The sequence below is a fragment of the Tursiops truncatus genome, chromosome 19, assembly GCF_011762595.2.
Source record: "Tursiops truncatus isolate mTurTru1 chromosome 19, mTurTru1.mat.Y, whole genome shotgun sequence".
Taxonomy (NCBI): Eukaryota; Metazoa; Chordata; class Mammalia; order Artiodactyla; family Delphinidae; genus Tursiops; species Tursiops truncatus.
This window is the reverse complement of record NC_047052.1, coordinates 52,085,942-52,112,038: the sequence shown is the minus strand read 5'-3', so window position 1 is coordinate 52,112,038 and position 26,097 is coordinate 52,085,942. Positions and strand designations below refer to the sequence as shown.

Genomic DNA, 26,097 nt, shown 5'->3' with positions numbered 1-26,097 from the left:
ATCCCACTGAGTGGAGCTAACCCATTTGGGCCAGAGCTTATGACAGTGGACCACGACCCCCCAGGGACCACAAAGCACCGGGTAACAAAAGGCCTGAACTTTATTAATTCTCCGCCCATCCCACCCCACAAGGCCCCTGTGGGGAGTCGGCCGAGGTCAGAGGTCACCAGGCCTCGGGGCCGGGGGGCCCGAAGCGCCTCAGAAGCTGCTCCTGGTCCTGCAGGTCCTTCCGCACCTTCTTGCGCATGTAGAAGATGGGGCAGTCCCGGCTGCGGGTGAGGACGGGGGTCAGGGCCACTGCCCCTGCCCGGGCACACCAGAGTCCCACTGCCCAGCCCAGTGGTGGGGCAGGGGCCGTTCCCAGGACTTTGGCCCCTGTATGCTGCCCACCCACCTCCCCTCCCACGATGGGCTGTTTGCTCAGCGGGCATGGGGGGAGCCGATAACAGCGGGTGCTCACTCAGGCGCTGGGCCACCAGCCGTATATCACCTGGCACCTGGCGTGGGAACCCGCCCCGCCCACCTGTTCCCTGGGGAAAGGCTGGCCCCGCCTTGGCGGAGGGGGCCAGGACCGTGTGTGTGTGTGTGTGTGTGTGTGTGTGTGTGTGTGACCGTGTGTGTGTGTGTGTGTGTGTGTGTGTGTGTGTCTCCCCATTTCCTGGGCAGATACTGGGTGCCCAGCACCCCCCACTCAGCAGCCCCCAACCCCACCCCAAGAAGGCTGGGATGGGCACTGGCCCGTTTTGCAGGCCAGGACGCCGAGGGTCGGCGATGCGGGGGGCGCCGAAGCCTGAGAGCCCGGAGCCAGGGCTTTGGTCCATAGGCCTCGGCAGCTCAGAGGAACCTGGGCAGTCCAGCGCTGGGGCCCAACAGGCATGCCCACCTGGTGCAGATGACGTCCTCGTGCAGGCTGCCCTGACAGCGCTGGCACTGGGTCCAGAGGCGCGAGAAGCGCTCCTCCAGGGCGTTCAGGTGGGATACCTGGGGATGGAAGGGCTGAGTGGGCGGCCCTGCGCACCCCCAGCTGCCCCTCCCCACCTCCCCTGATCCCTCACCTCCTTCTGATACAGCTCCGACCCCCGGGCTTCGCAGAACTTGCACACGGCTCCTGGGGTGGGGGAGGGGGGCAGGTCAGCCTGGGCCGCCCCACCCCTGCCCCTTCCCCGCCCGCTGCCCATCCCGGCTTCTGAAAGTCCCCATCGATGAGAGAACAAGGGAGCAAGTGTGTGGAGAAAACTCCCTGGGGAACTCCCAGGGCGGGGGGCCCAGGACCCTCGCGGGGCTGCCTGCAGACAGGAGCCCCCCACCCAGGGGCCGGGGCCTATCCAGGTAGCCATGCCAGCCCGTGGGGCCGGTGCCGGGGACCTCGGGTGGCGGCAGAGGTGGGAGGGCAGGGGAACGGGGTCGGGGACGGTGCTCACCCTGGTGGCTGAGGACAGTGCGGCAGCCAATGCAGCAGTTTTGGCGTTTGGTGAAGGCCAGGAGGCCGCCCACCTTGCCCGTGAGTACTGTCTTGCAGCGCGTGTGGTCCCCGCCTGCGTGTGAAGGCAGGCGGTGGGCCCGATGCCCTCCCCCACCCCCCACCCCGGTACCCCGCCTGCCCTGGCTGCCCCCCGCCCGTACGCAGCAGCACGGCCTCGGCCCGGCCCTCGCCCAGGATGGGCTCGAAGATGCGCAGCAGAGGCTTGGCGAGCTGCTGCTCAAGGTAGTACTGCGTGTCGATGGGCAGGCTGTGCTCCAGCACGAAGAGGGGGTCCTGCGGGCAGAGGGGCCGGGGTGGTCTCACCAGGGGGGCAGAGTGGAGGGGCCGCAGCCACACACACAGGGGCCCGGGAAGGGATAAGGGGCTGCGGTCCCTGCCAGGCAGGGGGGCAGGGGCTGTGGTCAACAGCGGGCAGCCAGGGTGAAGGGCACCGGGAGCTGCCGTGCGTCTTCCAGCCATGAGTGGGGGCAATGGTGGGGGGCAGTCACTGGGCCCGGACTGGGATGGGGTCAGAGGTCATGGGGGTCCCTGGCCGCGGGCCCTGTGATCCATGCTAGGGTCCACAGGTAGGAGCCCTCAGGTCACCAGGGAAGGGTCAGAGTTCACGGTGGGGACAGGAGATGTGAAGGTGGATGTGAGCTGGAGCTGAAGGTTGGAAGCCAAGATAAGAGGTAGCAGGACAGGAACTAGGGACTGACAAAGGGGTGGGGGTGGGGTCACAGGTCACTGGACATCCAGGTAGGACAGGGGAGGGTATGAATCCAAGAGAATTACAAGTTGAAGATCCAGGATCAAGGAGTCAGTAAGAGACACAGAAACAGGTGGTGAGACAGACACTCTCGCTCTGTGCAGTGAGGCTAGGCCCCCTTCTGCAGGATGGAGCCAGGAGGGGTCAGAATAAGGGGGGTGGGGTGGAGGGCCTCTCCAGAGGGTACCGGGAGGCCCGGAGCAAAGCACTGTGGAGCCAACTCCCCCGGGTGTGTTGCGGGGCGGTTCTCAAGGCCCCGTGGGGCCTGCGGAGAGAAACACCCTCCCCGCCAGGCCTGGAAAGCAGAAGTGAGAGCAGAGGAGAGCTGGGCGGGAGCGGGCAGCCCAGGTGGGCCTGACCTCGGACTTCATGTAGGCGGCCACGCCCTTGGCGGCACTGATGATCACGTAGGGGACACGGTCACCCAGGCTGGGCGCGCTCCCGGGGTCCCGCTTCCTCATCCTGCGGGGAGACCGGGGCGGCAGGCTGGGTGAGGGCAGGTGGGACGGTGGGGGCAAGCTGGGGGGTAGGAAGTGGTGGGCCCAGCTGGAAGGAGAGGGGCTATTTCTGGCCGGTCCCGCCCCCTACCGCGCTGGGCTGACCTCTCGGCCAGCTCCACATGGGCCTGCTTGCCCGCGTAGTCTGCGGCTGCGCGGGTCAGCTCCTTGGTGATGACCAGCTGTGAGATGTCGATGCGGTTACACAGCAGGTCGGAGATGACGTCCTGCGCATGCGCCACGGCGCCCGCGGGGTCTCTGCAGGGGGGCGGACGGATGGACGGGCGTCACCAGGGCGTCACCGGTGGCTGTGGCCGCCCGGCTGGCACCTCCACTGCCCTGAGGCTGGGGGACCAGGATGCGCTCCAGGGGCGGGGAGGGGCCCTGCCCGGCCGCAGGCTGCCAAGTGGCAGAGGCAGGGCCGGAACCCGCAGCTGTCCGACCCCACACTCTTTCCACAGCTCCGCCACCGACAAAGGGCTGGGCCTGACACCTGTGTCCCCAAGGGAGGAGGGGCTGGGGGCTGGGCTCCTGGGCCTGAGGGAAGAGAGGCCGGGCTCCAGGTCCGGGTGCGGGTTCCACACACCGGTCGATGAGCAGGCGGCGCAGAGAGGCGGTGACGAGGTTGGCCACTAGGGGGCAGTTGTCCCTGCGCACGGCCTCCAGGCCCTTGCAGTCCATGCGGTCATGGGCGTCAGACCGGGAGGAGAAGAGCAGGCCCGCATACCGCTTCTTGCTGATGAGCAGGTACGGGAAATAGACCTGGGGGGAACCCGCGGCTGAGAGCCCCTGAGGCTGTGGGGGCCAGTGCCCCATCCTGAGGCTTCCCCAGAAACAGACAGGGCCAGACAGGGATGGTCCCTGGGACACGGGAAGATGGACCCTAAGACCCCAGCACCTCAGCTCAGGGGGACACCCTCAGCACTCCAGGGACCCCAAGTCGGAAATGGGCTGGGATAAAGCTAGACCCTAAAACCCGAGATCCAGACACTGGGGTGAAGTCTGGAGAGCCCCAAATGGGGGCCTGAAACAGACCAGAGGCAGACGGGGGAGACCAGGCAGCACCCCCTCAAAGACAGGAGACTAAGGGCAGGGAGTGAGCCCTGGGGCAGGGACAGGCTCCAAATCTGAGAGGTGTACCCCGAGGCCTGACCCCAGCTTCGAACGCGGGGGATGAATCCGGCGTGAGGGCTCCCAGACCCAAGCCTGTCGCACGCTGGGAGGCAGGGAGCATTGGACAGCGGTACCCCGATCCAGGAGTTGCCCCGTCAGGGCCCCTGCTGCACAGGACAGCCCCTGAAAACACCTGAACACCAGAGACGCTCCGAGACCGACGGGGTCTTTAGGAAACAGACACCGTTTCCCCAAGGCTTTTGGGGGTTTCCAAAACCAAGGTCCCCAAACTCAGGAGGATCCAGGCAACACAATACCTCAAAACTGGGGCTTACGAAAGAGTTTTTAAATAAATAAATTTTTTAAAAATAAGGGACTTCGCTGGCAGTCCTGTGGTTAAGACACCATGCTTCCACAGCAGGGGGTGCGGGTTCGATCCCTGGTTGGGGAACTAAGATCCTGCATGCCGCACAGCATGGGCAAAAAAAATTTTTTTAATAAATAAATAAAACTGGGACCGATGAACTCAAAGAATAGGATACCCAGGGCACCCAGATCAGCACACCTCGAAATGGAGACATAAGCAACAATGGGCATTCCTGGACGCTGATGCAGTAGGAGAACTCTACCCAAATGCGCTCAAACTTTGCAGGCACCCTGAGAATCAGAGACCCCCCCCAAAACTGGCAAGACCCACGTCTGCCCACTCCAAGCGCTGGGGGGCCCCCACTTACTTTCTCAAACTCTAGCCGGATGGGTGAGGGGAAGTGGCCAGACACCCAGTCCGCAGCCTCCCGTCCCAGGGCCATGGCCTCAGCCACAGAGGAGACGCCAAATCGGCACATGACAGAGTCAGTGTCGCCATACACCACCTGGGGAGGGGCACGTGTGACCCAGAGGGTTGGGGAGATGCTGGCGGCCCCTGCACTTCCCACACCAGCCCCAGGCCTGTCTCAGGCCAGCAGTGGGCAGGCAGGAGGCCCCTGACCTTGGCATTGGCACTGTAGCCGTTCTCCACCGTGTACTTGGACTCCACGAGCTGCTTCGTTCTCTCAATCATCTGGCGCCCGAACCCAGTGACGCTCTGTCAGAGAGAGAATCAGGCAGAGTGAGGGCCCAGGGGCCGTCCCCAGGGAACACAGGCTTAGGGTCCCACCTCTGCTGCTTTCTGCAGCTGTGAGTATGGATGAGCCACTGCCCTTCTGGGCCTGTTTCCAAATCTGCAAAATGCGGCTACTGAGCTGCTCCTTAATGGTCTGCTGGAAGTAGGTCCCTGGCCCAGAGCCCTGGGCACAGAGGAGGAACTGACTGCAGCAAACAGTGGTGGAAAGGCTGGAGCCAGAAGAGGCCATCAGCTCAGTGTTTCTCTCCACGGAGGTGCTGAGAATCTGCGGACACTGCAGGCAGCTCTCCATGGTGCAGGACCACTGACATTCCTGGTCCCATCCCCCTATCCTTGGGCAATCAGAAATGTCCCCCCAAAGGTAGGGTGCTGTACCAGGGCCATGGAAAGACCATTCCTTTCCAAATAAGGAAACTGAAGCTGGGGAAGGAGAAGGGACACACTAAGGAGAAACAGGCATGACTCTTCTGTTTTTGTTTGGATCTGCCCAGAAAACCTTTGTCTTTAACTAGAGCATTGAGGCCACTTATGTTTAGTGTAATTACTGATTATATCTGAGCTTAAATCTACCATCCAACTAACTGTCTTCTATTTGTCCCACCTGTTCTATGTTCCTTTTTCTTTCTTCTTTCTGGAATGACTCAGTATTCTTTTTTTTATTATTATTCCACTCTGCTGCCCCCATAAGCTTGAGAGACAGAAATAGGGAAAGAGGCTAAGAAACAGAGACATAACGGAGACAGAGGGAAGGGGCTGAAAGGGAAATGACAGAGAGACAAGGCCAGGAAGCAGCAGCTGCTATGAGGAAGCCCCAGGGGAAGCAAAGCCACACCCTCCTGCCTGGCCTCCCCTCGGGGCTGGAACCTGACAGCCAGACATCCAATTCTTTCCACCAAGGAGGATGGGAGATGCCCCCAGAGATTATGAAGGGCCAGTAAGAGCAGTAAGGGTGGCCTACTGTAAAAGATTAACCTCGCTCAAAGAGAGGCCTGGCTCTCGGCTGGCTCCTGGGAGGGAACCTCTAAGCCAGGGGTCCCCAACCGCCTGGCCATGAACCAGTACCTGTCCGTGGCCTGTTAGAAACCAGGCCACGCAGCAGGAGGTGGGCGAGCAAGTAAAGCTCCGATTGTATTTACAGCTGCTCCCCCCCAACCCTTGCTCGCGTTACTGCCTGAGCTCGGCCTCCTGTCAGATCAGCGGCGTCATTAGATTCACACAGGAGCGCGGACCCTACTGTGACCTGCGCATGTGAGGGATCTAGCTTGGTGCTCCTTGTGAGAATCTAATGCCTGATGACCTGAGGTGGAGCTGAGACGGTGATGCTAGCGCTGGGGAGTGGCTGCAAATACAGATTATCACTAACAGAGAGGTCTGACTGCACAGAGACCAAAATAAATCAGTTGCTTGCAGACTCATATCAAAACCCTATCGGTGAGTGGCAAGTGAAAACAGGCTCAGGGCTCCCACTGATTCTGCATTACGGTGAGTTGTGTAATTGTTTCATTATATATTCCAATGGAATAAGAATAGAAATAAAGTGCACAATAAATGCAATGCACTTGAATCATCCCCAAACCACACCCCCCGCAAGGTGCATGGAAAAGCTGTCTTCCACGAAACCGGTCCCTGGTGCCAAAAAGGTTGGGCACCGCTGCTCTAAGCCCTTGGCGTGTCCTGCCTGACAAGTGTCTTTGTTCATCTGGGACCTTGGGTCACATCAGGTGATCTGTGCTAACGTGATTTGTGGTGGGGCCTTGGGCCACATGATATCCAGCTTGACGTCTGGAGGGACTGGAGACTGAGTAACGAAGGTCAGTCACATGGCGCTCCATGCACCTGACCCCCAGTAAAAAGCCAGGACACCAAGGCTCAGGGGTGCTTCCCCAATGGGCAGTACCGTGTGTATGGTCACACATCAGTGCCGGGAGGAATAAGTGCTGTCTGCAGGACTACCCTGGGAAAGGCAACTGGAAGCTTCCACCTGGTCTCCCCTGGACTCTGCCCCATGTGCCTTTCCCTTGGCTGGTTTTTTTTTTTTTTTTTTTTTTTTCCGGTACGCGGGCCTCTCACTGTGTGGCCTCTCCCGTTGCAGAGCACAGGCTCCGGACACGCAGGCTCAGCGGCCATGGCTCACGGGCCCAGCCGCTCCGCGGCATGTGGGATCTTCCCGGACCGGGGCACGAACCCGTGTCCCCTGCATCAGCAGACGGACTCTCAACCACTGCGCCACTAGGGAAGCCCCCTTGGCTGGTTTTAATCCCTATCCTTTCACTGTAATAAATCATAACCATGAGTATAACAGCTTTTCTGAGTTCTCGGAACCCTTTTAGTGAATCACTGGATCTGAGGATGGGCTTGGGGGCCCCTGAACTGTAAGTGGGTGTGTGTGTGCACAGGCCCCTCCCAGCATAAGGCCCACCCACTGCCAGTTCTTCCAGGTGTTCCACCCACAGCCATGTGAGGACTGACACAATGTTCAGGAAGGGAGCTCCCCGTGGCTGGAGGTAACCAAGTCTGGAATGTGCAGGGACCCAAACCCCAGGGGAAGGAGCTAGACAGAAGACCTCTCTAAGAATCTCTTAGGCCATGAGCTGAGGCACTGATCCCAGCGTGGCAGAACCTCAGACTCAGGCGCTCTGTGGTCGTGCCGTGGGTCTGTTTTTCTGTATGAACAGCAGAGTAAACAGGCCTAGGATGCTGCTGTGGCGGGGAGGGAGGTAGTGGGCTTTTATGCCCACATTCCCTCTCAAAGCAGAGCACTGCCCTAGCACCGGCCAAGCATCTTCCCTGGGATCCTCACACAGGGACGGGACAGGGGACCCTCGTGCCTGTTCCAACTGTGACCAAGAACACACCGCGAATTAACTGCCAGAGCCTGACCGTGCCGTTGGGTGAGCCCCCAGCCCCGCCCCAGCCCCCCCCCCCACAGAAACATGGCCCTGCTCTCCCATCAGGAGGAGGGAGCGAACCTGCTCTCTGCTCCCCCACCCTCATGTGGACCAGGGGAGGAGGTGGGCTGGGGTGCAGACTGCCAGGGACATAGGGGCTGTCAGGTGACTGTGTGACAGGTGAAAAGAATGAGCAAAGCTGCCTCCCTCCCTCAGTCCCTCGGCCTCTGCCTCCCCCGCCCCGCCCTGCTCCACCCCAGCCCTCCCGGAATTTATCTGTCTGCAGAGCGCCAGCTGCTTTCCCATACACATCTACTGCTGTCACCATCTGTGTCCCCGCAAGGCTGGGCACCAGGGGAGGAACTCTCATCCACTGTGTCACCTGCTGGACCCACAGGGCACAAGGCCCAACCTACAGTGAACGGTCAGCAAGTGTTTGCTGAACCAACGAATGAACCAATCACACAAGCACCCGCTCTCCAAAAGGTCAGCGGGTTGGGGCGATCTGGGCCCTGACCTCTACTACACTGAGCCCCAGTTCTCCCTAAGGGGTGGCTGTCTGTCCCCTACCTGCCGCGGTGCACTCACCTGTGAGATCTCCAGGCATGGCAGCTTGCCCACCTGGGCACCAGTGAAGCCGTACACAGAGTTGGCGCTCACTTTCAGTGCCAGCTGCCGCCCGTCCAAGACCTGCCGCCGTAGGGGGTCTGTCTCCTTGGCCAGCTCGGCCTTGGCCCTGGGAGGAGAAGGAGAAGGGGGAGGCAAAGGCCGTTCAGGTGGCATTTCAGGCCTCAGGGGCAGACGAGAGGCCGGGCCTGGGCACTGGTCAGGGCGCCTTTCTAGAAAGGGGTGTCACATTCGCTCGCGCAGGCTGCACGCCGCACAGAGGCGCCCAGCACAGGGGCTGGGGGGAGCTGCCCGCGGGGATGCCTTGTTCTAACGCAGGCACAGCTGCAGCTCAGTGCACCCATGACGGACAGGGATCGCCAGGCCGCCTCAGCAAGGCTGAGCTACGAGCAGGGGTGGGCGGCCGGGCTCAAGAGCCCACCTCTTCCGGGCGCCGAGCAGGTTCTCCAGGATCTGGGGCAGCAGCCCCTTCCGCACCGCCGTCTTCACAAACTCGTCCCCCGTGGGTGTCTTGATGAACTGATCCTCGGTCAGGCTGGGCCGAAGGTGGTGGGGGTGACACCTGGCCTCCCTGGCTCCTCCTCCATCCCCTCTCGGGACCCCCCCACCTCTTGCCAGTCCCCTCCCCTCCCCACTAGCTCTGGATCCCCAGCCCCAGCCAGCCTGAGGCCGGCCCCTGGGTGGTCTCGGGGTACACGTGGCGAGCGGGGCCACCATACCCCAGTTTCTGGGCGGCCCCGGGCCGTAGAAGCGTGGTGTAGCACAGGTTGTGGGCCATCATGATGGACGGGTACAGCGAGGAGAAGTCCAGGGTGGTGATTGGGACATCATAGTACCTGGGGGGCCGGGAGGAGTCAGGGCGGGGAGCCCCCCTGTCCCCACCAACCCCGCCACCGGGCCTTACCCTTTCAGGGGCTCGATGACCGTGGCCCCCGTGTAGTCCTCGCCGCCCTCCGTCTTCACCACGGGCATCAGCAGCCCCTGGCGCATGGCCTGGGAGGGCAGAAGGCGGGAACTGTGGATGGGCGCGGGCAGGGCCCCTCAGCAGGGAGCGTGGTGGCCAGGCCCGCCCTGGGCTCCGCCCGCTGACCTGCCGCAGCAGCTGGGACACGACCTTGACCTGCTGGCCGCGGCTGAGCAGGTAGCTGAGGGGCACGCCGGTGACGCGCGCCATCTCCATGGCATTCACCAGCACCATGAGGCGCTCCAGCAGCCGCAGGGGCAGGAAGGCGTCCTTGAGGCAGTACACGGCCAGGCGGCGGCGCGTCTGGTCGTTCCCATTCTGGGGACGGGGGCAGGCATTAGGGGACAGGGAGGCGACAGCGTGGGAGGAAGGAGGAAAGAAGGGCACAGCCTGAGGACTTAGTGAGGCCCAGAGGTCGGGGCAGGGCAGCGGAACAAAGGTCGCCATGCCAGAGGTCACGGGAGTGGGTAGGGACAGGGGTCCCATCTGCGGGGCGAGATCAGAGGTCGAAGGTAGGAGCTAAAGGGGACGGTCAGGAGAGCAGGCGGATGTCCCGGGCCAGGAAGGTAGGTAGGCGCCGAGGGCCGAGGTCGGGAGGGTGGGGAGAGAAGGGACGGCGGGAAGCGGGTCGGGCGGCGCGGGCACCTGCAGGTCAGTGATGATGCTGTGCTGCACGTCCTCCTTCTGCTCGCCTAGGAAGTGGAAGCTCACGGCATTGAGCGTGTAGGACCGGAGCTTGTACTCCCGCAGCAGCACCTGCAGCAAGCGGGAGCGGGTGGGCGGCGGCCCCGGGGAAGCGGCCCTGTGAGGGCGGCCCCCGCCCGGCCCGCCATACCTGCAGCATGTCCATCTGCACGCGGCCCACCATGCTGACCACCTTGCTGTCCCGCCGGCCGGTCTGCCTGGACTGGAAGGACGAATCCCGAATGCTGGAGCGGAGGCCGGACACACGGCCCAGCAAGGGGAAGGTCTGCACCTGGGGGCACAGCACACGGGGAGAGCGGGGGCTGTGGCGGTGGGATCCGCACGGCCGAGCCACAGCAACGGTAACCAGACAACCCATGACACCCCCTGCGGTGCCACCCTCTCTTCCTGCTGGGAGCCCCGCGGGCAGGGGCAGCTCTGGGGCAGAAGGACCCTCTGTGGCTGGACAGGCACGGATGGGAGGCTGGGACAGGGAGAGTCAGGGGCCTGAGGGCTGGGGCGTGAAGGGGCAAGGATGGTGCCCAGGGCTGCGGGAGCGGGCGCAGGGGCAGACTTGGGGATGGTGCTAGCTTGACGGGGAGGCAGCAGGTGCTCGGGCTGGGAGGCCTGGAGGACGGCAGGGCACGGTGTGGAGCACCAGGTCTGCACTGGCGACAGTGCGTGAGCCGGGGCCAGGTGTGGAGGAGAGGCCTGAGCTGGGCTGGGAGCAACGAGGCTGGGGCTGGAGGGCAAGGCAGGGAGCGGAGGCCGGAGTATAGACGCCAGGCCGACAGGGGTGGGCTTCTCCCTGGAGCTGCCGGGGGCCTTAAAGTGTGCTTGTTTGCTTTTTCCATTATGAAACTGGCCGAACATAGAGAAAAGGAAGAAAATAATACAATATATACCCCGTTAGGAGTTGAACTGGGTCCCCCCAAAAGACGCTGAAGTCCTAACTCCTGCACCTCAGAATGTGACCTCATTTGGAAATTGGGTCTTTGCAGGTGAGCAAATTAAGTTGAGGTCATTAGGGTGGCCCTGATCCAATATGACTGTGTCCTTAGAAAAAGGGGACATTGGAGCACAGAGGCATGCACAGGAGGGAGAGTCAGGGAGAGCGCCACGTACACTCCAGCAATGCCTGAGGCGACCGGCAGCTACGAGAGAGGCCTCAGAAGGAACCAACCCTGTGACACCTTGACTGGCCTTCCAGCCTCCACACTGAGAGATGACACACAACCGTGGGGCTTTGCTACGGCAGCCCCTGCAAGCTCACACGACCCCCCAGGCCCACACCAGATTCAAGCATCAAGGTTTTGCCACCTACTTCAAGGACACCCCCTTTTTTCCTTATTTTTTGTTGACATATTTTAAAGCCCGAAGAACAAGGCGCTGCACTCCTGCCCACTTCAATCTGCCCCTCCAAATACACGAGCCTTTTCTGACTTAACCACGAGTGCTTCCTCGCCTCTGCAAAAGCCACAGAAACCTTCTGGGCTCTGAACGGGGCAGGGACGGGGCCAGAGCCGGGGTTTCAGGGAGGCAGCCGCCCACAGCCTGAGCCCTCGGTGGGGTGTCTGAGGGCAGCCCCACGCCCCCGCCCGCCCGCCACACCTTGAGGATCTGGGCCCGGGAGATAAGGTACGGAAGGTCGAAGTTCTGGATGTTGTAGCCAGTGATCACGTCGGGGTCGATGATGCGGACGAAGGCGGACCAGGCCTGAGGCAGGAGCACACCGGGTCACCCAGGCTGTCATCCTGGTCAACCCCCTGCCATGGATCCTCCCCACTCCTGGAATGTTCTGGAAGCCCCCAAGAGCAGCCCAAGAGCCCTCCCACCCGTGGAAGAAAGACTGGGAAGGTGCTTCTGAAAATAACGAATCCACAGGGGAAACGGCTCAGAAAACGGCCTCGCGCCTGGGAGGTGCAGTGTGGGGAGCTGAGGAAAATGGGGGTTGGGGGGCACGGAGCGAGAGCCACCTGGAGCAGGTCCTCCTCCCGCTCGTAGCTCTGCACCTTGGCGCCCAGGATGGGGGCGCAGGGCCGTAGGGTGAGCGCCAGGCGCAGGAAGGGCTCTGGCTCGCCCCAGCGCAGGCCCAGGGAGCAGATCTGGATCACGGGGTCCCGCTCAGGCTCCGGAAAGATGCCTGCAAGGGGAGGGAGGAGGGGGAGGCGGAGACCTGACCCCTGATGCTCCCTCGTGACACATCGGGTGGGTGTACCTCTAATCTCACCTGGCCCACCCACTCCTTTCTGTCCCCACTGCCTGCAGAGCCTGCACAATCCACCCTGGCTCCCCACTGCCTGCAGCTCCGGGCCCTCTTACCCATCCCTCACAGACTGGGCCCTCTTACCCATCCCTCACAGGCTGGGCCGACCTGCCCCAGCGCCTCTGCACTCGCTGCTCTCTCTGCAGGGAATGCTCTCCCCGGCCCCTCCCTCTTCACGAAGCTTAGCCCCTCGCCCGAGGCCTCCCCTGCCCACCTGTCCGAAGCAGTCCTGTCTGTCTCCATCACCTTCCTCCTTTGCGTTGCGAGTCTTTGAATAACCTGTCTGCTTGTGTGTCTACTCCCTTCTCCCTGAGTGAGCTTAAGAAATGCAGGGACTCCCGGGGTGAGACTGGCATATCACTAACATCCGGAAGGAGGAAGGGAGGACCCCCAGGCCCCGGGGACACACCTTTGCGGCCCGCGCACTCGATATCAAAACTGAGCACCCGCAGAGGTGCGATTCGCTGCCACTGCCCTTCTGGTGGGTGACTGACCACATCCGACCACAGGACGTCTGCCTCCAGCTGACACAGTGTGGCCTGTGGGGACAAGGTGGGTCAGTGTCTGCAGGGTCCCGGCTCTGTGACCCCCACCCCACCCCGGGGACCCACGCACCTTCCCCTCCGGCCTCAGGACGTATTTCCCAGCCGGGAGTTCCAGCCAGTTGCAGCCAACGATGTCCGCGTCCACCATGAACCTGCAGGGGGACAAGGGTCAGTGGGCAGAGGCTGGCTTGGGGGGTGAGGGGAAGGAGGCGAAGGTTGGAGAAGCGAGGCGGGGGCCATACCGGATCTCAAAGTCAACGTTGGCCTCGTAGGGCGCGAAGCTGGGGGTGCCCAGGCCGGCAACGCGGATGCCCTGCTCCAGGACGCGGCGGGCGGGAGCCACGAGGCGGGGCAGCGCCAGAGTGATGCGCAGAAACGGGGAGGGGCCGTGCCCGTGGTACCCAAACATGCCTGCAGATGGAGCGGGTTGGCACCGGCCTGGAGGGACCCCCACCCACCTGGCCCCTGGGGCAGCACTCACTCTGCCGGGAGCACAGCTCCATGGCCAGCACGGCCGGCCCCGTGAGCTCCTTGCCCCCGCGTTGGTCCCGGCTGATGGCCGTGTTCAGCTCCCGCTGCAGGTCACTCAGGTGCTCAGGCCCAAACCCTGGGTGTGGGAGGGCCCGTCAGAAGTGCAGGGGGCCTCCAAGCGGTAGGGGCGAGGAGGGGTCTTCGGGGTCGGGGCCACTCACCGGGGGGTGCCGGGGTGTAGAAGTAAGGCGCAAAGCCGTGGATGTGGCAGCAGACAGAGACGCCCTCATCGGTGACCCCGAAGGCGCGGATCACCGGCACGGAGTCCTGGGACGGCAGGGGCACCCCAGGCAGGGGCCGTGCTAGGCCTGGGGGTGTCATAGGGTAAGGCAGGGGCTGCTCTCTCGGACACCTCAAAGGTGTGCCTGCCTCCCTCCTGGTTTACGTGTCTACCCTTGTCCTCCTTACAGTCCTTTTCCCACTGCGCAGCTAGAGGGAGCACCCCACCTTTTTCGCAAATTTCAAAAGTAGAATCAACTTTGTGTGGGCAGCATTACGAGCTTTAACTTAGGGATAGATTTGTGTAACCGCCACCAAATTGGGGTACAAGACGGTCCCGTCACTCCAAACGGCTCCCTCAAGCTGCCCCTTTGTAATCACACCTGCTTCCACCCCGCCCCCTGGCACTGCTGGTCTGTTCTCTGTCATCCTGATTTTGTCTTTTTGAGGCCATCCACAGAATGGAGTCAAACAGTACATAACCCTCTAGGTCTGGCTTCTTGCACCCAGCATGGCACCTCTGGTATCCATCCATGTCGTTGCATTTGTCAAGTTTGTTCCCTTTTGTTGTGGAGAACCACTGTGTGATATGTTACCCATTCACCTGCTGCAGGACATGTGAATTGTTCCTGGTTTGGGGTGGATATGAATAGAGCTATCAACATCCATGGATTTTGTTTGAATGTAGGTGTTTGTCTCTCTAGGGTAAATACCTAGGGGTGGAACTGCCACATTCTATGGTAAGAGTAGGTTTAACTCTTACATCTCAATAAAGCTTGGGGAAAAAACCAAAAATTCAATTACCACCAGAAAAATAAAAAAGAGTAGGTTGGACTCCGTAGGAAACTGCCAGGTTGTTTCCCAGAGCGGCTGCACCGAACTGTGGCCCCACCGAGCACAGGGAGCTCCTGGCCCTGCGCAGCCTCGGCTGCACTTGCTGGCGTTGGTGCGTTTCACCTTAGCTTTCCTCGCAGCTGTGCGTTTGCGTCTCATGGTGGCTGTCATTTGCATTTCCCTGATATCTGATGACACAGCACATCATCTCATGTGCTTATTTGCCATCGTAGATCCTCTAGCGAATTGTCCAAGTTTTCTGTCCACTTTTGAACTGGATTGTTTTCTTTCTCTTGAGATCTGAATGTTCTTTATTCGCAGCACTGGTCCTTTGTCAGACATATGGACCGCAAACGTTTCCTCCCCGCCTGTGGCTTGTCGTTTCATTCTCGTACAGGGGAGTCTTCGAAACACAAGTCAGGGCTTAGAGGGGCTCTCCCCATTCCCAAAGGCTCCCCAGCTTTCTCAGAATGGAGCCCCGAGGTCCTCAGTGGGCCAACGGGATCTCCCGCGACCTCCCACCTTCATCTTCACCCCTCGCTCCCGCCTCACTGGTCTCCTGGCTGTTCCTTAAACATACCAGACCTGCTCCCTCCTCAGGACCCTCTGCCGGGAATCCCGCTTTCCCAGACATCCCTAGAGTTCCTTGTTGCCTCCTCAGAAGGGCCTTCCTGCACCTCCATGACGCGAGGTCCAGCACCGCTGCCCTACTCGATGCTCCTCGGTTACCCTCACCACCACCTCACGTTCCGCTTCCTTTTTTTTTTTTTCCTGGCCGCACCATGCGGCTTGTGGGATCTTAGCTCCCCGACCAGCAACCGAACCTGAGCCCTCGGCAGTGAAAGCACAGAGTCCTAACCACTGGACCGCCAGGGAATTCCCTCCACTTCCTTTCTTATTCTGCCTCTCCTTCTAGAACGTGAGCCTCTGAGCGCAGGGACCTGGTCTGCCTGGAACAGGGCTGCCTCAGTGCAGACATTCGTTCGTTCCTGACTCACTGGACGGATGAATGCATACCACACCACACGCCTCTCCCCTCTGCGAGGAGCCAGCTCCTTCAGGCCTCATTTAGAAGATGCCCCCCTCCTCCAGGATGCCCCCACCCCAGCCCTGTCCCTCCCTCTCGCAGCCCTGGTCACCTGGGCGGGGACTATCTGTGTCCATCTCCTCCCACAGAGCCAGAGGGGCTGACCTGACCCAGCCTCCACCCGGGAGCCCAGGGCCCCTCCTCCCACCCACCAGGCCTCTGTCCCCCAAACTCACCCACGTAATGGTCGATTTCCAACTGCTGGAAGATGAGGGGCTCCGTCTGGGGGTCCAGGTGGGGTGGGGAGGGCCGAAGCCACCGGGCATCTATGGCTGTCAGGGAGAGCTGCCCTGGACGCGGGAGAGGGAAGCAAGGCTCCATGGGGTTGTGGTCCTGCTTCGGAAATAAGTACGAAGTGCCTTCCCAGCCCTGCCAGTGATCCCTCAGGTGGCATCAGACTTGTGAAAAGAAAGTCAGGTGGAGGTCATGGGCTGGATCAGGCCAGAAACTCGAGAGAGATTCAGGAGTCAAGGGTCAAAGTTAGACTGGAAGTGACAGGAAACAGAGGTGGCCTACTGACATGGGGTCAAAGGCCAGCCCCTTGTGGAGCTCAAAGTGAGCCAGGGGCTGGCAGTCAGAGGTTACAGGTCAGCTCCATGGTTCAGAGGCATGACAGGCGTGGGGTGCAAGGGGCTCCTGCTCTAGGTCTCACCGTCCGCAGCCCCCTCCAGGGCCGACTGCAGCTCCTCCTCCTCCTGTTCCTGCAGCCTGTGCTCTGCCTCCATCTCCTCCATCAGCGCCAGCTCCTCCTCGAACTGCGATGGCCGATATGCCTCATCCTCATCCCAGAGGCCCCCACGGGCCCGCTTTGGGGGCACCCCAGGCCCTGGGCCTGGTCGCCGCTTACCATCCATCCTGTGGGGCAAGTTGGAGCAGGGTGAGGGTGCCCATCCTCTCCATGGCCTCCCATGTACCCACCATGACCGTGAGCTTTTAAAAAAAAAAAATCTCCAGAGTGGGGAATTCCCTGGGTCCAACGGTTAGGACTCCGCGCTTTCACTTCTGAGGGTGCGGGTTCAATCCCCGGTTGGAGAACTAAGATTCCACAGGCCGTGTGGCGCAGCCAAAAAATAACTATCAATCAATCAGTCAGTCTCTGGAGCGCCTAAAGAGTAACATGACTCTCCACACACCCCCCACACTCTCCCCACCCCAACCCCCGCCACAGGCTCGGGGGGTGCTGGCACCTTCCAGATGCCCAACGATCATCAGCAATGCCCAGCTCAGTTTAACCCTTTCCTCACATGCTCAAGCCCTCCACGTAATTTTTATCCTCGTTTGCTTGCCCCTTGCCAACCCCTTGGCACCAGCCCTGCACACCCTCCACCCTCTCTCATCACAGACGTGGTCCTCAGATCATCCCTTTCCTTCCCATAAGCCCCTGTCCTCAATGCCCTCGCCTGCCCCTCTCCCCATTGGCCCAGGCCTTCCTCCTACAAACAGCTGGGAAGCGCCTCCTTCAGGCCTGTAATTTAAAGTTATTAAAAATGAAAAAATTTTAAATTAGTTATTTATTTAGAAAAATAAGTTGTAAAAAAGTACACTTCTCCCAGCATCAGGCCAGGACGGAGGGGATTATGAAAACTAAGAGCAGACCCAGACCCAGCTGGGAGAGAGTGGGGGAGGGGACAGGTCAGCTGCCCTAGGTGCAAGGGAACACCTCTGGATCTTATAACTATCCCCCCACATCCAGTCTCCCCTTAGTCCTTTTTGCAACAGACCCCTTGCCTTGGAGCTGCCACAGGCAGTCCAGCCTCAGACTACAGTTCCCAAGGTGCATTGCAAGGGGTAGTCACATGATCGTGTTCTTTCTCACAGAATGGGGGTGAATGTGAGGTGTGCAGCTTCTGGGACAGCCTGAAAAGAAAGCCTGCCTTCCAGCCTTTTCCCCCTTCCCCATGGCTGGAGCGTGGATGTGGCGGCAGTGAGCCAACCTTGACCACGGGGACAAGGACAACACTGAAGGGGATGCAGAGCTCCAAGATGGAAGGAACCTGGGCCCTTGACAACCTTCTGGAGCAGAGCTGCCTACCTTTGGATGGCTATGGGGAGACATAAACTTGTATCTTTCCTGGGCTACTGTGCCTTGGTGTTTCTTTATTATAGCAGCTTAGCCTAAACCTTAACAAACACAGCATGGAAAAATTCTGAGCTGACTCGGGATATGTTATGGCAAATGTTGGTGGCATACAATGGTACACTTCTCAGCATTAAAAAGGAGGTGGCCGCTGATATACTCACAGGATGACCGAATTTCAAATAGACAGCTAATGAGAAGCAGCCACATAGCACAGGGAGATCAGCTCCTTGCTTTGTGACCGCAGAGACGGGTGGACAGGGAGGGTGGGAGGGAGATGCAAGAGGGAGGGGAAGAGATACAGGGATATATGCATATGTATAGCTGACTCACTTTGTTATTAGCAGAAACTAACACACCATTGTAAAGCAATTATACTCCAATAAAGATGTTACCAAAAAAGTGCATAAAAGAAGCCAGACACAGGAGTACATGCTGGGGAAATGGGGAGTTACTTTTGGGGTGATGAAAATGTTCTGAAACTAGACAGAGGTGGTGGCTGCAGAAAATTGTAAATGCACTAAATGCCACTGACTACACACTTTAAAATGGTTAATTTCACCTCAATTTAAGAAAACAGTATATACTGTATGATGCCATTTACACAAAGTTATAGAATAGACTAAGCTCATCTATGGTACTAGAAATCAGGCTGCTTCTGGGGTGGGAGAGACTGACCGGGAAGGGGCATGAGGTTGTTTTGTGGTGTGATGGAAATGTGCTGTACATCCAACTGTACGCTTGAGACCTGTGCATTTCACCATATGTAAATAGCACCTCAAGTAAAAGCAATAAAAGTGAGGAGGCTGCAATTCCACGTCTAGGGGTTTATGCTACAGATACACTATCATATAATGAAAACCTGCATTTACAAGATTATTTCCGGCAGTATTGTTTGCAGTCGCAAAAGACTGGAAACCACCTAAATGTCCTCCCCTGGGGGACTGTTTAAATAAGTTACATGAATTCCGTTCCATGGAATATTATGCAGCTCTATAAAGGAATGAGGAAGCTCTCTATGTACTGAGACAGAGGACTCTCAAAGACCCATTGTTAGGTAGAGAAAGCAAAGTGCAGAATGTTGTACATAAGAGAACTTTTGTGTGTGTGTATATATATATATATATATATATATAAAAATATATAAAAGGTGTCTAAGAAAATGAAGAAAATGTTTATCCTGATTCTAATCATTAGAAAACAATCAAACCAAAGACAAGACTGGCCTGCAAGATGGAATCTTCAAAAGCTGTCAAAGTCACGAAGGGGGGAAAAAGGGCCAGGAAACTGTTTTAGATTAAAGGAGAGACTACATAGTCATGACAACTAAATGCAAGGTCAGATCTTGGATTAAAAAAACAAAAATAGCTCTGAAGGCTATCACTGGAACAACTAGGCAAATTGAATAAGGATTGCCTATGAGATTACAGTATGCCTCATGGTAAATGGCCTGATTATAATTATCCTATAGTATCATGATGACTACAACTTGCAAATAGTTCAGCCAAAAAAATAGTGTACATGTGTCAAGATAAAGCAAATGAGGCAGCACACTCACAACTGGCAAATGCAGGCAAAGGGTTCATGGGTGTTAATTGTTCTTGTCTTGGGACTTCTCTGCAGGCTTGGAATTTTTCAAAATTAAGTTGGAGGGAGGGTTTCCCTGGTGGCGCAGTGGTTGAGAATCTGCCTGCTAATGCAGGGGACACAGGTTCGAGCCCTGGTCTGGGAAGATCCCACATGCTGTGGAGCAACTAGGCCCGTGAGCCACAACTACTGAGCCTGCGCGTCTGGAGCCTGTGCTCCACAACAAGAGAGGCCGCGATAGTGAGAGGCCCGCGCACCGCCATGAAGAGTGGCCCCCGCTCGCCACAACTAGAGAAAGCCCTCGCACAGAAAGAAAGACCCAACACAGCCATAAATAAATAAAAAAAAAATTAAAAAAAAAAAGTTGGAGGGAGACACATAAAATAAAAATAACATTTTCACAAGGTGGGTGGGAGAAGATATCTAAAGATGTTGGCTTTTCATGCATAGTTCTGGCAGGATGGGTAATAAACTGGCAACACTGGTTCCCTGGGGCGAGAAGACAGTTTGACCAAGAGCTAATTCATATACCATATGATTCACGCACTTCGAGTGTATAGTTTAATGATTTTTAGTATATTCAGACTTGTGCAACCACGACCACAGTCCATTTTAGAACGCGTTCAACACCCCACAAAGAGACCCTCTGGAGTCAGTCCATCCCCCCCCCCCTCCCCAAAAGCACCACTGATCCACTTTGTCTAGATGGATTTGCCTATCCTGGGCATTTCCTAGAAATGCAGTCTTGTGTCTGGCTTCTTTCCCTGTGGGTGATGTTGTCAAGGCCCACCCACGTAGCACGGATCAGTGCTTCCTTCCTTTTAATGCCTGAATATTTCCCCACCGCGTCGCTATCTCACATTGTGTTCATCCACTTCATCCACGAGGGTTGTTTGCACCTTTGGGCTCTTGTGAACAGTGCTGCTATGACCGTGCAAACGCGGGTTTTGTATGAGAAAGAATCTGAACCAGCTCTCCTTTTGCGCCCTCTGAAGTAACTGTGAGAGATGCGGAGAGTCAGGACCTGGGGGAGAAACCCGGGTGAAGCAGAGGAAGCTGAGGGGTTTCCAGGAGCCTGGAGGAGTGGCCAGACCTGGCCTGGCAGAGGGAGGTAGAAGGGGGCCGAATGGCAGCCCTGGGTCACTGGGCTGTGGCCAGGGGGTACGATGGGAGGGCAGCTGTCACTGGAGCAAAATCTAGGGTCCTGGACTGTCAGGCGAGGCAGCATTAGAAGGAAGGAGGCCCCTGGGTGTCCCCCCTCAGGGGCCCCGGCGCAGAGCTGGAGTTTGGCAAACGCTGTGAGCTTCCTCCTTTCTCGACGCTTCAGTAGCAAATACTGAACAGCGAGCGAATCCAGCAGTAACACACTACGATGAGTGTCTGCTTCGGGTCAGACACCAGCTTCTCTGTGACTCACTCCCTCGAGGTTGTCATCCCATCCCACCCAACCTCACGGCTTTAAATGCCACCTCTACGCTTTTGTGTCTCCGGCCCAGATTTCAGCCCGGCCTCCAGACTGACAGATCCAACTGCCCACTGTAAGCAGGTCCCTTCAGACACCCCAGACTCCAAAGCCGGGCTCCTGATCTCCCCACAACCGTGCTCCTCGCACCACACCATCTCCCCCGATTCGGTAAGCGGCAGCTCCCATCAAGCCACCAGCCTTGGAGTCACCCCAACTTCTCTCTTCCCCTCAGACCACACGCTCACTCCATCTGCAAATCCCGTCAGCTCTGCCTTCCAACGGACGGGAGTCCCACCGCTTCTCGGCCTCCCAGTCTGGTCCCTCTGGCTCCCTAAAATGGTTGGCCGCTTTATTTTGTGCATTGCTGCTTGTCTGGCTCCCCCTGCTGGAAAATGAGCTCCTAGCGGGCAGGGAGGCAGTTTCCTTCACTGCAGTATCACAGGTGTCAATAACAGCGTTTGGACCATAGAGGGCGCTCAAGAAATATCTGTTGGGACTTCCTCGGCGGTCCAGCGGTTAAGACTCTGCACTTCCAACGCAGTGGGCACGGGTTCCATCACTGGTCAGGGAACTAAGATCCCACATTCCCTACCGCAAGGCCAAAAAAAAAAAGGGTGCTTCCTGCCATCAGCATCCTCAGACCTCCCCTATCCCCCAGACTACTGCAACAGCCCTGATTCCTGACCTCTCCCAGCCGAACCAGCTTATAAAGCCTCCTTCCCCACACCTGGGGAATTTGTCTTCAGGGCTCCCATTCCCCTGTGAAAGAATTAAAAAATTAAAATAAAACGACTATGATAAAAAAAAGAAATATCTGTTGAATGAATGAACAGCCTCTTCCCCCACCCCACCTCCATCTCCGTCCTTGCACCCTGCCCCCTCAGTGTTCTCCACTCAGGAGCCAAAGGGATCCCATACAAGTGTGTCAGATCATCCCTTCCCTGCTCTGCTCGGATGCTGCCCCTGGCTCTCATCTCATGCACAGTTAAAAGCAAAGCCCTCATCTTGGCCCACAAGACCCTGCACAACTGCACCCCACCCTTCACGGACACCACCTCCGCCCTCTTTCCCTTGCTCACTCCAGCCACTTGCCTCCTCTCTGTTCCTTAAACACTCCAGGCTTGGTCCTGTCCCAGGACCTTTGCACAGCCTGTTCCCGTTGCTCTGCAAATGCTCTTTCCCAGATCTTCCCATGGCTCCCTCCTCCCCTCCTTCAGGTATTCATTTGCTCGAATGTCCCCTACTCAGTGAGGCCTGTTTAAAAATACAGCCCCCTGCCCCATGCTGATACTCTCCAACCCCTTCCCTTGCTTTACTTTTCTTGCTGGTCTTTGTCGCTGTCTGGTGCACTGTGGCAGGTCTTAAGAGTTCTCAAAGTGTGGTGCCCTGGACCTGCAGCATGAGCTTCTGGTGGGAACCTGTCTGAATGCTGATTGTCAGGCCCCATTCCAGGCCTACTGAACCAGGGCCTCTGGGGGTGGGGCCCAGCAATCTGTATATCGAGCCCTCCAGGGACTCCAATGCTGCTCAAGTCTGAGCACCACTGCTTATTTATTTTGTGTATTGTCTGTTCCCCACGAGGAGAATGGAAACGCTGTGAGAGCAGGGATTTCATCTTTGTTTCCTGCTATATCTCATGTCCCCAGGAGAGTGCCTGGGACCGAGTACGTGCCCAATAAACATTTTCCGAATGCAGAAGGAAGGATGGAAGGAACTCACAGAATTTTCACCAAAACTTCTGAGGGTGGTGCTGCTATTAACCCTCCAACACAATGACTGGAACTGAGGCCCAGAGAGGTGAAGCCACCTGCCCAAGGCGGCACAGTTAGCTCAGAGGGGCAGAGCCAGGGTTCAAACCCAAGCAGGTTGGCGCCTGAGCCCCACCGGAAACCAGCGCTCCAGACTGCGGCCTCCAGGTGTGCCAGGAGAGGTATGGGGGTGAACTGCCCTCTGCCCAGTTGGGGAGACAGAATGAGGACAGGCTCATCAGCTTGCTCACCCCCGCATCCGGGCTCACACACATCTGCTGAGGGATTGATTAAATAATGACAGATGGACCTATTCACTCTTGCCCCCCAGAAAACCACACACTTTTCACTCTTTGGTCTTGTCCTGCCTCTGAGCCTCTCTGAATCCCGCTGCCCTTGTCACAGGCTGGGGACCATGTGGGCTTGTCTGACTCCCTCAACAGACAGAGAACCTTTGAGACTAGGGCAGGGCTGATGCTTCTCTGGGTCCCCAGCATCACCCAGCACGGTGCCTGGAACGCAGGCCACTTCAAGTTGTGTCAGTTCAGACTCCTCTCCAGTGTCACCGACTCCACAAGTCTGCACTGAGCCCCGGCCTTCTTTTCTCGGCTCCCAAAGACCAGCACTACCTCTTTATAGCTCAGAGCGCTCTGGCTTGAGCTTTCCTGTCCTTCCCCCAGCCAAACTGAATTATCACTGGCTCCCCAGTGCCTAACAAAGGCCCTGCCACACGAGCAGCTGGCTGAAGGAATGAAGAAAGGGAATAGCATTGCAGGAGGAGGGAAGGGCATGGCAAAGGCCCTGAATGGGACAGGAACCTAAGGGGCCTGGGTGGGGAAGTGCTGGAAGTAGGGGGAGAAAAGGCAACAAGAGGTTCCTGGAGTGGGTGTGGCCATGAACCTGACACACTGACATCACCCTGCCCACTCACTCCACCTAAGCTCTGCCCTCAGGGTGGCACCCCCAAACTTGTTCCCCCTCAGCCTTCTCTCTCCAGCCTGCTGCTCAAACCGCAGTAATCTTGGGCTCCCCTTTCCTACCCTATCCCCTCGTGCGGGCTCAAACCCCAAACACAACCTACGCCTGATGGATTCTCCCCACCTGCACTGCAGGCGGAGCCACCTACAGTCCCCTCCTGCCTCCTAACTGGCCTCCCTCCTTCCACTCTTGCTCCTGCTACAATCCTATCTTCAGTCAGCCGCCAGGGACTTTTTTTTAAAACGCAGGGGAGGGTCACGTTGCTGGGATGTTTAAAACCTCCCCCGGGCTCCCTATCGAACCTAGAATAAAAGCTAACCGCACACCGAGACTTACAAGGCCCTGCAGGATCTGGTTCTCTCTCCCGTCTCCAGCCTCACCTGTTCCCTCCAGCTACAAGCACTCCAAGTTCCTTCCTACTTCGAGGCTTTTCCCCTGGACGATCCCCCTGCCCGGATCGTTCTTTACGTGGCTGACTTCTCTCTCAAATGTCACTTCCCCAGAGAGACGATTCCTGATCACTCTAGTTAAAGAAGCAGGCTACTCTGTTTTACTTCACTTGGGATAACGTATCACAGGCTTGAAAGCATTGCGTTATCGTTTATACTTATTACTTGTCTACTGTCTGTCTCCCCCTGAGACAGGGACCTTTTCTAACCTGTTCCGGTTGTAGCTCCTGCTTCTAGAACAGTGCCTGGCACAGAATACTCAATAAAGATGTCGCTATGCCCCCACGTGCACCATTCAGTCCCCAATGCCTCCGGAACCGGTCTCCCCAAAGACCCTCCAGGGTGAGTCCACGGAGCCCAGCGCACTCGCCCCCCGCATGCCGAAGGGGCGCCCCACCCTCTTCATCTTCCCGCGCGTCCCCGTGCACGCGCCCACAACAGGCCCCTGCCCCTCTTCCGCGCGCCCCCAAGCCAAGGGGATTCCTCTCGCCGTCACGCCCCACGCGACCCCTCACAACCCTCTCTCAGACCCACGTGCCCAGCTCCTCAAGCCCCCTTCCCCGCCAGGCCGAACTTCCTGCAATTCCCCTTCTCCCGTAACTCACCCGCTTCAAACGGCGTTTCCCGCCACAGCCCACGCCGCCGTGACCCCTGACTCCGGCGCGCGCATGCCCAGAGTAGAGGCACGCCGAGCCGGGCCACGCCCCTACCGCACGAATGGGGAAAGCCACACCCTGTTTCCACCACCTCTGGGGCACAGGCCACGCCCCCTCTTTCAGACGCGGGCTGTGGTCTAGTCCCCTTGCAGACGAACCCTCGCCGAACCACGCCCCTTATGACGTATGCGGGTCAAAGCCACGCCCCCTCCTTGCCGAAGCGTCGCCGCCCAGTGTTATCGGAGCGCGCGCAGCGGTGGTGGGCCCTGGCCGTCACCACGACTCCGCCAGTTCTAAGGTGCTAGGCGCGCCTCCTCTGCTTCCCCACCTGCCTCCTGGCCGAGGCCTTGCTCGGTAGGACCACCTGGGCACTCACTGTTCATTCTTCAGCTCGCGCAGCCAGACCTTTTCCCTCTCCGTAGAGGCTGGCCGGTTCGCGCTCAGATCCTGGCCTGGTCGGTTCTCCTGTCTCACAGCCACAGTTTCCCCATCTATAAACTGGACTCAGCGCAGGGCGGGCACACCTGTAAGGCGAGAGGCACACTGCTTGGGATGGGACCGTCTCCTGTAACTACTCTCACTTCTGCTGTTCCCTCTCCCCCTTCTAAAAAAAACAATGTTTTTCAGTACCCAACCCATCCCTCCAAGCAACACCCTCTTCACCCTCGACCAGGACTGTCCATCCAGCTCACCTCGGTGTCCCCTCAAGGCATGGAGCAAGAGAAGGAGACATTAGGAGAACTCCACTGCCCTTCCTTACTTTGAACTCATCTGGGCCTTTTGTGAGGCCTTGCCGGACTTCCTCTTCCAGCTCCCACATTGCCCCGTGCTGACCCCATTAAAGCCCCTATTCCCTTACCTTCTAGCAGTCCTTGCTCAGCCCCCCGTTACCAGCCCTGACTGGTAGACAACTCCAAGGAGGGACTTGATCTTTTTATTTATTTATTGTTTTATTTTTTTAATTTAATTTTATTTTTGGTCGTGCTGCCCAGCTTGCGAGATCTTAGTTACCCGACTAGAAATCAAACATGGCCCCCGGAAATGAAAGCGCAGAGTCCTAACCACAGGACCGCCAGGGAACTCCCTAATATATATTTTAGCGGTTATTTTCCATTTACAGTTATTACAAAATACTGGCTATATTCCCCGTGTTGTACAACACATCCTTGAGCCTATCTTACACCCGATAGTTTTCACCTCCCACTCTCCCACCCCTGTTGTCCCCCCACCAGTAACCACTAGCCTGTTCTCTTTATCTGTGAGTCTGCTTCTTTTTGTTACATTCACTACTTTGTTGTATCCAGATTCCACATATAAGCAATATACAGTATTTGTCTTTCTCTCATTTCACTTAGCATAATGCCCTCCAAGTCCACCCAGGTTGCGGCAAATAGCAAACTTTCATTCTTTTATGGCTGAGTAGTATCCCATTGTGTATATACACGCCACATCTTCTTTATCCATTCATCTGATGGACACTTAGGTTGCTTCCGTATCTTGTAATTTAAATCATACTGCTGTGAACACT

At 57.9% G+C, this 26,097-nt stretch overlaps 1 protein-coding gene and 1 long non-coding RNA gene across 6 annotated transcripts; one reads left to right on the top strand and one right to left on the bottom strand.

Moving 5' to 3' along the window:
- Positions 1-82: 82 nt before the first annotated feature.
- Positions 83-24,629, bottom strand: POLD1 (DNA polymerase delta 1, catalytic subunit). 3 transcript variants are annotated; one of them, XM_033845526.2, is made up of 27 exons: positions 24,519-24,629; positions 16,262-16,464; positions 15,786-15,899; positions 13,631-13,777; positions 13,420-13,545; positions 13,181-13,349; positions 13,009-13,090; positions 12,803-12,932; positions 12,104-12,270; positions 11,739-11,843; positions 10,279-10,419; positions 10,089-10,199; positions 9,570-9,761; positions 9,384-9,472; positions 9,199-9,315; positions 8,901-9,014; positions 8,441-8,588; positions 4,830-4,925; positions 4,576-4,713; positions 3,315-3,490; positions 2,834-2,986; positions 2,591-2,693; positions 1,624-1,756; positions 1,422-1,535; positions 1,056-1,108; positions 884-981; positions 83-269 (listed from the first exon to the last, which is right to left on the bottom strand). In XM_033845526.2, exons 2-27 carry the CDS (start codon positions 16,461-16,463, stop codon positions 164-166), a joined length of 3,324 nt encoding a protein of 1,107 aa, XP_033701417.1. In that variant the 5' UTR covers position 16,464; positions 24,519-24,629; the 3' UTR covers positions 83-163. The 3 variants fall into 3 exon arrangements, with proteins under 3 accessions (XP_033701417.1, XP_073652718.1, XP_073652720.1); XM_073796617.1 differs by having other exon boundaries at positions 12,140-12,270; XM_073796619.1 differs by lacking the exon at positions 24,519-24,629 and having other exon boundaries at positions 15,786-16,007; positions 16,262-16,400.
- On the top strand, positions 11,763-17,685 carry LOC117309172 (uncharacterized). 3 transcript variants are annotated; one of them, XR_004523440.2, is made up of 3 exons: positions 11,784-12,047; positions 16,317-16,486; positions 17,428-17,685. It is a non-coding gene; the product is annotated as an uncharacterized lncRNA (long non-coding RNA). The 3 variants fall into 3 exon arrangements; XR_012328209.1 differs by lacking the exon at positions 16,317-16,486 and having other exon boundaries at positions 11,763-11,984; XR_012328208.1 differs by lacking the exon at positions 16,317-16,486 and having other exon boundaries at positions 11,763-12,047.
- Positions 24,630-26,097: the final 1,468 nt, after the last annotated feature.

Bases quoted from the DNA above. Each gene is read 5' to 3' on its own strand.
- POLD1 (XM_033845526.2), bottom strand. From the start codon at position 16,463: ATGGATGGTAAGCGGCGACCAGGCCCAGGGCCTGGGGTGCCCCCAAAG. The intron at 15,900-16,261 runs GTGAGACCTAGA...TCCCGCGTCCAG, and splicing joins CCTGGAGGGGGCTGCGGACG to GGCAGCTCTCCCTGACAGCC. The intron at 13,091-13,180 runs GTATGGCCCCCG...GTCCCCCTGCAG, and splicing joins AACGTTGACTTTGAGATCCG to GTTCATGGTGGACGCGGACA.